This window comes from Episyrphus balteatus, chromosome 3 (assembly GCF_945859705.1).
Source record: "Episyrphus balteatus chromosome 3, idEpiBalt1.1, whole genome shotgun sequence".
In the NCBI taxonomy this organism is placed as follows: Eukaryota; Metazoa; Arthropoda; class Insecta; order Diptera; family Syrphidae; genus Episyrphus; species Episyrphus balteatus.
This window is the reverse complement of record NC_079136.1, coordinates 9,498,782-9,510,593: the sequence shown is the minus strand read 5'-3', so window position 1 is coordinate 9,510,593 and position 11,812 is coordinate 9,498,782. Positions and strand designations below refer to the sequence as shown.

General features: G+C 32.8%; 1 protein-coding gene across 1 annotated transcript in view; it reads left to right on the top strand.

The window, feature by feature from the left end:
* The first annotated feature begins 429 nt into the window (after positions 1 to 429).
* Positions 430 to 11,812, top strand: part of LOC129913302 (serine/threonine-protein kinase ATR) — a 29,712-nt gene continuing 18,329 nt past the window's right edge. Inside the window, exon 1 of the mRNA XM_055991902.1 lies at positions 430 to 749. Coding sequence (XP_055847877.1) covers positions 529 to 749 — 221 coding nt within the window. The 5' untranslated portion in view covers positions 430 to 528. The remainder of the gene's footprint in view (positions 750 to 11,812) is intronic.

Below are 11,812 nucleotides of genomic sequence, written 5' to 3'. Positions count from 1 at the left end.
TGATTTTGACGATGAAATAAACTAATGTTAAAGTTTACACTTTTCATTAATATAGCCTGGTATGCACCTCGTGCTAAATTTTAGCTCCCATACAAATTATCGAAAATTTTTAGCCGAGCTAAAATGGATCCCATACAAATTATCGATAACTTGTATGGGATTTTATCTCGGCTAAAATTTAGCTCGAACTGCGTACTAGGCTTATACCTACTAAAATGATTTATTTAAACTCCTTCCCGCATCCCGCACGCAGATTTCAATTGGTCGAAATAAAAAATTGATTATTTCTGAACACACCCCCATCTCAAACAAAGTCGGCAAGACAGTTCAACCAGTTTTTGACAGTTCTTGCAGCTGTTGTTTGTTGATACAAAAAAAATTCACGCTTTGTATTTCCCAGAATCCGAAACCCAAAAACCACCGACCGGCATTTAATTTAGTTTATTCATATTAATTTTACTTTTTTAATTTTTCTTATAATTTCATAATTCTTTCCTTTATATCAAATAATAATCAAAATTCATTAAAATGTCATCAAAACGCCCTGAAAAAATCTGGGGCCTTGTCTACAACATGATGAAATCAGTTAACAACGATGTCCCAACAATTCTCCGAACTCTCGACCAAGTTCTCTCACAAAAACCAACATTCGATGTCCGTTTCGATCATGACAGCACAATTCCAAGTTCATTTGTTATTTGGTTAGTTAATCAACTTCTAACATTTACTGGAAGACCACTTAGCAATAGGTTTGTATTTAAGAAGTGCACATAAATCCATTAGAGTGGAGCGTTTTTGGACTTTTCTTTCAGATCACTGCTTCCCACTAATAGTTTATGCGTTAATAGTCTGCTGAACCTATTCTGATACTTATTTTTTATTCGACAATGGAAAAACAAAAATCGGGAAGCCTCTGAAGAATGCTCATATTTTTTCAATGAAATCGATTTTGTGTAAGTTTTTATAGAACCCATCCGAATTTAACTTTTTCTTTTTCAATTCACTACACACTGTTCATTATTTATGCTAAATAGTCTCTCGGACCAAATCTGATCCCTTATTTTGAGTTGTCAATGAAAAAAAAAAAAAAACGAAATCGGGAAGCTTCCCGAAAAAATGCACATTTTCGAAAGAAATGCGATTTTTTGTATTGTATAAATTCCCGCCTAGAACAACTTTCTTTTACAATCTGTAAATATTTGATAGGCTTAGTAGAACCTATGAGAGCCCTTAAAGCTATGAAGGACTCTTATTGACGACTTTTCTGTAATAATGACGTCGTTTATGGGGGATTCGAGAAAACGTTACTTTGACACCTATTTCCGAACAGCTCCAGTAGCCGAACACTTTTCCTAAAACCTAAAATCGTCGGCCTCATAAGGAAACCGCGTAACTCCACCTTTTTTCTCAAATGACTTTTTAATGGCATTTTTTACCAAATATGTCAGCGGAGCAACCCTGAAAATTTCAAGTCATTCCGAAAACTCTAAGGTCCATTTTCTTCACTCGAAGTTGAACACAACTTGAGAATTTTTATATTAAAAATTCTCAAGTTATGTTCAACTCCGAGTGAAGAAAATGGACCTTAATAGACTTAAATTCAAATTTTGCACAACACTTAACTCCCAACTTTTATGTTGTTTCTCTACTCTTTCGTCTCATGTAAAATTTTGAGTTTGCAAGTTACGTTACGAAATTTCCTTATAAGGCCGACAATATGTAAAAACAAACTGTTTTGTCCTCGGTTAAACTAGAATTTATATACTATACTCGATCTATCCTTGCGATATCTCGCTCATAAATCCATCTTTTCTTATTCAAACAGCTTTCAGTGAAATGCGTGAAATTATGGTCATTTGAATGAAAATGTAGTTTGAGCTAAATGTTTTGATTCTATGTATTAGATAAGTTACTACAATAAGTACCTAATTAGTTTTTTATTAAATTTGTTCAAAATTGTTTTCATTTATTCCTATTTTAAACTGTTCGGTAATGTTAGAATATTCATTTGCGTATGAAATCCACTCAGCTCAAATTACTTGTTATTATACATATTAATTTAGATGTTGTTTATTTGTTTTGTAAAAATTTCTTATAGGTCGTTTCAAATCAAAAGTCCTGACTCAGAGTTTATTTTCTCGCTTCCAATAAAATTAAGAACAAATAAACAAAAAACTCATTTTTATTGGCTCATTGCGACAAATCAACTCAAAAATAACAACAAATCATGCTTGTTTGAATAAAAGAAATGCTAGAGAAAATAAATTGCACGACTGGGGTCGCACGTACTTGCTCTTATGCTTAAAGTAACTATAATGTTAAAGCTTTTTATTCAAGAAATTTAAAATTCGATATTTTGAAGAAATTTCATCTTATATACAGTGCTGCTAAAAACATTCCGGATTTTTTTGTCATTTTCATCAATTGAAATTTTATAACACAAAACTGTAACAAAATATTATTTTAATATTTTTTCTAGGTCGTTTATATATCAGTTAAGCAATTTTAACAGAAAATAGTGATCTTTAATGCATACAAAAATTAAAAAATTGAAAAATGAAGTAGAGTCAGAAGTTCAGGTGTGAAAAACTAACCGGATTTTTCAAGGATTTCGATTTTCGTTGTTGAGGTAACGGTTTTAAGCGTCACTTCAATACAATTTTTGTTTGCAGTTCCAAAAAAAGTGGTTAACTTTGTGAACTTTTATGGAATAACGGAAAAAACGCGTTATAGTCATCAAATTCGTTATTGAGTTGTAGAACGTTTTCAAGCCGAAATAAAACAAAATATTGTCCCTTTTAGTCTAAGAGCCAGGAGCAGATTTCTTGCGTGAGAGGTAACCGATTCATATGAATGTCAGAGGTAGCGTGGGTCATGGTGATGACGAATACCTTAGTCTGCCTGCATTTATTTGGGCCGTTGTCGAGAAAAAGCGCATCAAAAGTACCATTTTTCTGAAAATCGATTTAGTGAGGGTAACCACTTAAAATTTATTGATAACCAACGCCACATACTCACTGATAACAAATATACCAATGGCAGACATTTTAAGTGCGGCCAAAGCCCCGGCAGACTGTCCCGAAAATGCGTTTTTTTTGGCGTTTTTAGACTTTGGGGTAACCACCTAAAATTAATCGCATCCTGTAGCGGTGGACTCCCTGATAACAAAAATACCCATGGCAGACATTTTGAGTGTGGCCAAACCCTCGGCAGACGGTTTTGAAAATGCAGTTTTTCTGAAAATTGATTTATTTAGGGTAACCACTTGAAATTAGTCGCATCCTGTAGCGGTGGACTCCCTGATAACAAAAATACCCATGGCAGACATTTTGAGTGTGGCCAAACCCCCGGCAGACGGTTTTGAAAATGCAGTTTTTCTGAAAATTGATGTATTTAGGGTAACCACTTGAAATTAGTCGCATCCTGTAGCGGTGGACTCCCTGATAACAAAAATACCCATGGCAGACATTTTGAGTGTGGCCAAACCCTCGGCAGACGGTTTTGAAAATGCAGTTTTTCTGAAAATTGATTTATTTTACTTTTTCACATAACTCGCGTATTATTGGACCTAGCAGAAAAAATTGTATAGCAATCTTAAAGATAATTGAATTTCCTACAGAATATGTTAAATAAGTTTTTTCGATTAAACCTTCGGTTTAAGAGTTAGCGTGGTTTTTTTGAAGCAAGTCAAAGGGTGATTTTCTTATTTTCGTCATATCTCTTTTATTTGAGCTTTTTTAAAAATTAATTTGAAGTAAAAGTTGTAGATCTTTTTATTACCTTCATTTATTACATTAACGGTTTTTCGATTTGACAGACCGTTTTCGATCTGTAGGAAAAAAACTTCAAAAAGTTTGCAATTTTTTATATTGGAAAAAGGTTCTACATAGTACAGGGTAATTTGCGATAGATGTAACAAAAAACCTAGGCGTGTAGGTTGCACTCAGGCAAGAAAAAAATTGTATAGTTTTAGGCGGGGAGGGGCAAAAAGATTGCAATTTTTTATATAGGAAATATCTATATAAAAAATTGCAAACTTTTTGAAGTTTTTTTCCTACAGATCGAAAACGGTCTGTCAAATCGAAAAACCGTTAATGTAATAAATGAAGGTAATAAAAAGATCTACAACTTTTACTTCAAATTAATTTTTAAAAAAGCTCAAATAAAAGAGATATGACGAAAATAAGAAAATCACCCTTTGACTTGCTTCAAAAAAACCACGCTAACTCTTAAACCGAAGGTTTAATCGAAAAAACTTATTTAACATATTCTGTAGGAAATTCAATTATCTTTAAGATTGCTATACAATTTTTTCTGCTAGGTCCAATAATACGCGAGTTATGTGAAAAAGTAAAATAAATCAATTTTCAGAAAAACTGCATTTTCAAAACCGTCTGCCGAGGGTTTGGCCACACTCAAAATGTCTGCCATGGGTATTTTTGTTATCAGGGAGTCCACCGCTACAGGATGCGACTAATTTCAAGTGGTTACCCTAAATACATCAATTTTCAGAAAAACTGCATTTTCAAAACCGTCTGCCGGGGGTTTGGCCACACTCAAAATGTCTGCCATGGGTATTTTTGTTATCTGGGAGTCCACCGCTACAGGATGCGACTAATTTCAAGTGGTTACCCTAAATAAATCAATTTTCAGAAAAACTGCATTTTCAAAACCGTCTGCCGAGGGTTTGGCCACACTCAAAATGTCTGCCATGGGTATTTTTGTTATCAGGGAGTCCACCGCTACAGGATGCGATTAATTTTAGGTGGTTACCCCAAAGTCTAAAAACGCCAAAAAAAACGCATTTTCGGGACAGTCTGCCGGGGCTTTGGCCGCACTTAAAATGTCTGCCATTGGTATATTTGTTATCAGTGAGTATGTGGCGTTGGTTATCAATAAATTTTAAGTGGTTACCCTCACTAAATCGATTTTCAGAAAAATGGTACTTTTGATGCGCTTTTTCTCGACAACGGCCCAAATAAATGCAGGCAGACTAAGGTATTCGTCATCACCATGACCCACGCTACCTCTGACATTCATATGAATCGGTTACCTCTCACGCAAGAAATCTGCTCCCGGCTCTCGGTCTATTTGGGATGTTGAAAATTGCAACGTCAAGTGAGTTTGATATCGTCAAAAAATAAAAAAGCGAAAAATTTGTTGAAGTAGATCAATTGGGTGGATGCCATCACAAAATATCCATAAAAACTGATAGGCGAATACAGAGTTTTTTGATAAAAGATCCTTTTGCGACTTCTTAAACGATTTGTGAGGAGCTTAATCTGTCTTCAACATCAAGTACAGTAAGAAAGGGTTTGATAGGTTTGGTCTTTATGTCTTTCGGCTCGGAAAAAGGCCATTTCATTATACTAAGCATTGTCTAAAAAGGTAGGCAATTAAAGGATCTTAAGAAAAGAAACACTTTAAATTTAAAATAAAAATACTTCATCACGGTTGTATTTACAAAAAACATCTGAGTTGCTCGATAACAAAACGGAAAAATATTCTTTTCAGTTATAAAAGCGATTTTAGCTTGTTTTATTCCCATTGTGAAATGGCGCAAACATGGTGATTTTTGAAACCAAAAAAATATGCTCCCTATTGTGAAGCACAGCAGAGGATCAGTGATGGTTTGCGTTTTTTCAGCTGCAGGCTCTAGCAGGTTACAATAAATCAACGAAATTATGGATCATTTCCAGAATAGAGAGATGTTGGAGTCGAAAATGGCTCTATTAAAGGAGAAAGAAATGCCTTTGCGTCGCCTCTTTCTGCAAGTTATGATGCCAAAAATTCTTAAAAGCTCATTAAACCGTAGTTTGGGGCAGACAATACTCCTGGCTTAAAATAGCCGTAATAATTAGTCGACTTGAACCTGATTAAAAATTTGTGGGCCATCTTTAAGTGACGGGTAGAAAAGAAAAAGCACACCTCAGCAACTACCGTACTTGTAGCTTTGAAAAATAACTGGGAGCATATTTATAGTCTTATTTTATTTAATTTGGATTAGTCGAAGTGTCGTTGGTACCAAGCAGTCTTTAAAAAGAAAGGTTACTGAACAAAATATTAACTTTGAAAATTAACATTAAAAAATCCGGTTAGTTTTTCACAGCTGAAATTCTGACATTACTTAATTTTTCAATTTTTTAAATTTTTAAGTGTATTAAAGATCATTTTTTTCTGTTGAAATTGCTTAACTGATATATTAACGATCTAGAAAAAATATTAAAACAATATTTTGATCCAGTTTTGTGTTATAAAATTTCATTTGATGAAAATGACCAAAAAATCCGGAATGTTTTTAGCAGCACTGTATATAATTCTCCTGTGCGTTTGTTTGTGAGCCTACTCCTTCTAAACGACTGGACAGATTTTTCTGAAATTTGGTGGGTGTGATAAGGTCCATCAGAGACAGGTTTTATTTCATAATTGGACCCGGTAGGTGGCGCTGTTGTCGAGTTGTAGGAAAATTGCATATTCTGAACGAACGACTGGACAGATTTTTGTGAAATTTTGTGTATGTGATAAAGTCCATCCGAGACAGGATTGTTTTATAATTGGACCCGGTAGGTGGCGCTGTTGTCGAGTTTTAGGAAAATTGTATATTTTGAACGAACGACTGGACAGATTTTTGTGAAATTTTGTTTATGTGATAAGGTACGTCCGAGACAAGTTTTTTTCTATAATTGGACCCGGTAGGTGGTGCTGTTGTCGAGTTTTAGGATAATTTCATATTTTGAACGAACGACTGAACAGATTTTTGTGAAATTTTGTTTATGTGATAAGGTCCGTCCGAGACAGTTTTTTTTTATAATTGGACCCGGTAGGTGGCGCTGTTGTCGAATTTTAGGAAAATTGCATATTTTGAACGAAAGACTGGGCAGATATTTATGAAATGTTGTGTATGTGATAAAGTCTATCCGAGACGGGTTTTGTTTCAAAATTGGACCCGGTAGGTGGCGCTGTTGTCGAGTTTTAGGATAATTTCATATTTTGAACGAACGACTGAACAGATTTTTGTGAAATTTTGTTTATGTGATAAGGTCCGTCCAAGACAGGTTTTTTTTATAATTGGACCCGGTAGGTGGCGCTGTTGTCGAGTTAGGAAAATTTCATATTTTGACCAGACTGGGGGCCAATTTGGTTCTGTGAAAACGTGAATCGAAAAAAAAACTTTTTCATTTTAGCTTTCAAACACTCTTTTCACTTTTTCGATTCATTTGAAACGAAAAACGATTCTCATCCTATGATATCACAAATAATTTAGTGAAAAAAATATATATTTATATGAATATTTTTGATGTTTGTTTTCATTTTTTCACAGAACGAGAATAAAATGAGTGAACAAGTGAAAAGCTTTTCGTTTCACTTATTCACAGAACCAGAATTGGCCCCCTGGAGAGATTTTTCTGAAATTTGGTGGATGTGATAAGGTCCATCCGAGACAGGTTTTGTTTCATAATTGGACCCGGTAGGTGGCGCTGATGTCGAGTTATAGAAAAATTTCATATTTTGAACGAACGACTGAACAGATTTTTTGTGAAATTTTGTTTATGTGATAAGGTCCGTCCGAGACAGGTTTTTTTTTATAATTGGACCCGGTAGGTGGCGCTGTTGTCGAGTTTTAGAAAAATTGCATATTTTGACCAGACTGGAGAGATTTTTGTGAAATTTTGTGTGTGTGGTATGGACCCAGTAGGTGTCGCTGTTGTCAAGTTATAGTTAAATTCCATATTTGAAGTCCGAATGACAGTAGATATAGATTTTTATGAAATTTTGTGTGTGTGTGTGTGTGTGATAAGGTTCGTTCGAGACAGGTTTTGTTTTATAGTTGGACCTGGTATGTTGTCAAGTTATAAGCAAATTCAATATTTGGGGTTCAAAATCGCTCATATTCAAGGGTAATAAAAACAAACATGAATTAACTCTTTAAAATGTTAGTCCCGCAAAGAAAATTGTTTACCATCAGTATATCTCAATTAAATTTATGACTGCATCTTAAAATTTGTTTAAGTTGTTTCAACTACCATTAATACAATTTCCGCATAAAAATCAAATGATTTATTTTTTTTAAAGAAATATTTCGACGTATGTATGAATAGAATTAAGACGAAATCTTTTCATTTTTAATCGTTTTTTTTTAAGATTTTATCCTATTGCTATTGTTTCGGTTACACAGAAACGAACAAATACAAACTTCAATGAAACCAAAATATGTAAGAGAGAGAATACTATTTTTAAAGTGGATTAAAAATGAGCGTTGAAAGTGGATGCTACATTCCGCAAATAAAAATTTTGGAAGTTAAAACGAAAGTCAACAAAACAAAAACAATGGTTGTTTGTATAGTCGGTTTACGGACGATAATTTTACGTGATAACGTCATAAGAAAACAGGTAAAAAAAGTAAAAAGATCGTTCTTGGTGTTGGAATTCCAGGCCTCTGGTGCAAAACACAAATCATTAACAGTTTCACAAAAGAAAGGGAGAATGAGTCATATTTTTCTATAATGGCAGGCGGGATTCATCGATTTAGGCACTTTTTGCAAAAAAAAAAGAAGTGAAACCAGAGCCAGTTTTTGTATATTTGTGAATTATATAACCTTTATTGGTTGAATAAATTCCGATAAAAATTTGTAATAGCTGTCAAACAAATGATTTGCTTTGTTTAATATTTTAAACAGTTTTACATATGTATGTACCTATGTGTAATGGGAAAAGGTTAACACATTACAAAATCAAAAATTGGAAATAAAACTTGGAAAAGGGGGAACGAAGTCCGTCGGGTCAGCTAGTAAGTAGTATAAAAAAATTAAATCTGTTTTTATAATTAATAAAACTCCGTTTTAAAATATCTTAAAAAAAAAAAAACAAATATGCCATTTTATTTCTCGTATAAAAACGTATTTTTAGAAAAAAAATTTTGAAAATTGTAGGAGCCGTTTTTTAAAAAAATAATTTTTTATATATAAAATTTTTTTAACATTTTCCAAAAAAAAAGTTGGTATGCCATTTTGAAGAAATAATTAATTTACACATAAAAACTAAATTTCAAAGTTTTTCATTGATCCGTTTTCAAAAAATTGATTTTTCAAAAAAAAATTTTGAAATATTTTTTAAAAAAACCAAAAATGCGTTTTTTGAAAATTTTCTAAAATTTTAATATTATCTTTACTTACACACTTTTGTATAAAAATTTTCAATTAAATCGGGTTAATTTTGTACGAGATATTCAGAAACGAAAAAAACCGTTCTATGACAGGTACCGTTAATAACGGTACAAAAAATATTTTTTTTATTTAAAAAGTTGGCCCTTATGTGTAGTATTACACACAAAAAAATTAACTTTTCTATTTCCGTTATATGGCAGGTACCGTTAGTTTTGGTCATAAAAAAAAAAATTCAATTTCCCCTATAGGGAATCACCAAAAACTGCTAACTACCAAGTTTGAAGAAAATCACTTCACTCGTTTAGGCTGCAGCTCCAGATAGAGACAGACGGACAGACAGACAGACAGACAGACAGAATTGCCGGACCCACTTTTTTGGCATTCTCCATCATCGTAATGTCATGTAAAATTGTTATCTCGAGTTCGATTTTTTTTACGAATCCTAAACTTGCCCTATAGTACCTATATCGCAAGTAAAAAATTAGCAAACGAAAGATCTGAATTTGTTTATTAATGATTTCTATGGTGACATATACAAATGAAAAGATGTGAATAGAATTTTAAGTTATGAATTGCTATCATATAAACTGGACATTTCTGGTCCATCTTCACCTAGTCCTATAACAATATCTTCGGCAAAGTTATCCCAACTGCCTTCAAATGATAAATAATTAAATAATTGTATGTTTTTTTGTATTGTCCGCGGATATGGAGTGATGCAAGCCCGGGAGACTTGCCTCTGTTTTCTGAGGCTAACCCAGTGAATCTCACAGACGGATCAATTAATTAAAATAGGGATATCAAGAACTGTTCTTCATTATTTTATCGTTATTTTAGAAAAAGTTCAGCTGCCTCATAAATGCTTCCTTCCAGTAAGCGAATGAGTTTTTTTTATTTTTGCTCAATTTTCCATGGGACTTTTGATTTGAAACGACCTATAAATATTTTTATTCCTTATTAATTTGTAATCTAGTTCAGACCTAATTTTATAAAAAGAAATCAACAGGTAATAGGAGACCAAATGTCTATAAATCTCGTTTATATAATTTTTTTTTAAATATTTATACGAATTTATAAATATTTAAACAAAATAAATAATTATTCCTATTTCGTAAAAAAATGTACATCATTTCCCACGAATACAACCCACATCATGTACATTTTTGTTTACTTTGAAGGTTCCATATTTTTGTTATTTAAATTAGTTATAATAGATTATCTAAATCAGTGTTTTTCAAAGCGTGGGTCGCAGCCGCAGGCCAAATATTGATACAAAAAAATAAATAAATAAAAATAGAAAGCAAAAAATTTCTGAGTGCGACAAAATGTGTTTGTATGTATTTTAATTAATGTTGAGATATTGGATATTCAAGTTAAGTCTTTTTCTCTTCATAGTTTTGATGTAAACATTGAAGAGAATGTGACTTTACATAGGTTTGAAGTGGCGAAGGGCACCAACACCGTAAAGCTTCTTTTATCACCTCAGGGTACGAGGATAGTCTCTTAATCCAGAATTTGTCAATTGTTTTTAAATTAGATCCATTTTTAGTATGTCATCTGCAGCTTAATATATAAGGTTTTCTTTCAGTTTTACTGATGGTAAAAGGAATTCAACCGAATTATTCAAAAAAGAATTTGAAATCCATCCATCAAGTAACTCAATAGTTTCATCTTTAAATTTAATAAATACTCTACCATAAGAGGAATATGGGAGCTAACACAATATTGATTCTTGCGATGAATTTTTTTCGAGAATCCCTTGAACGCAGGGAAAAGCATCAAATTTGTTTGCCTGTAAAGACACTGACCATAACAGAAGTTTTCTGAGAAATCCTCTGTCTTTTGCAGTAGCAATGTTTTTCTCTCTTTCTTAGAGGCTCTTATTCAGTAGTCAAAATGATCAGCGAAAAATGATAATTTTATAAATTGATTCTAATTTTCAGATTTTGAATCTTGCCTTTTATAAAGTTCACTACTCTGATCACACCTTTAAGCAAATCAATTAATTTTGGAGGCAATACCTTGAATTGTCGATAAAGAAAGCAGTTTGTTCATTAAACGTTTTGGACCATCCATCGGCGTCGCTACAAAGAGCTAAACATTTTGTACAATCCAATTCGTAGCTTCTACCGGTTTTTTAAATACAATACAATCTATTGATTTCCGATAATATATCGTCGGCGTAAAGCAAAATTGTTTTAAATCCACTTTTTACCGAAAATAAGTTAATGATGCAGTTTTACTAATTTGAGGGTGCTCTTTCCGAATTTGTAAATGTGAGACATACCAAATACTAATAGATTGTAAAAGAAAGTTGTTCTAGGTGAGATTTTATACAATTTAAAAAATATCTATGTTTGCGAAAATGTGCATTCGGAGGCTTACAGATTTTTTGTTTTCCACGGATGACTCAAAATAAGGGATCAGATTTGTTCCTAGAGACCACTAAGCATTAGTTTTACGCTGTACGAAGTGGATATGAAAAGAATACTTTAATTCAGATCAGATGAGTTCTAGAAACTCAAAAAAAAAGTCGATTTCCATAAAAACGAAAGGCTTCCCGATTTTTATTTTTCCACTGTCGAACAAAAAAAAGTATCCGAAGACCATAACGCATAAAAAAGTCCAAAAACGCTCCACTCTAATAT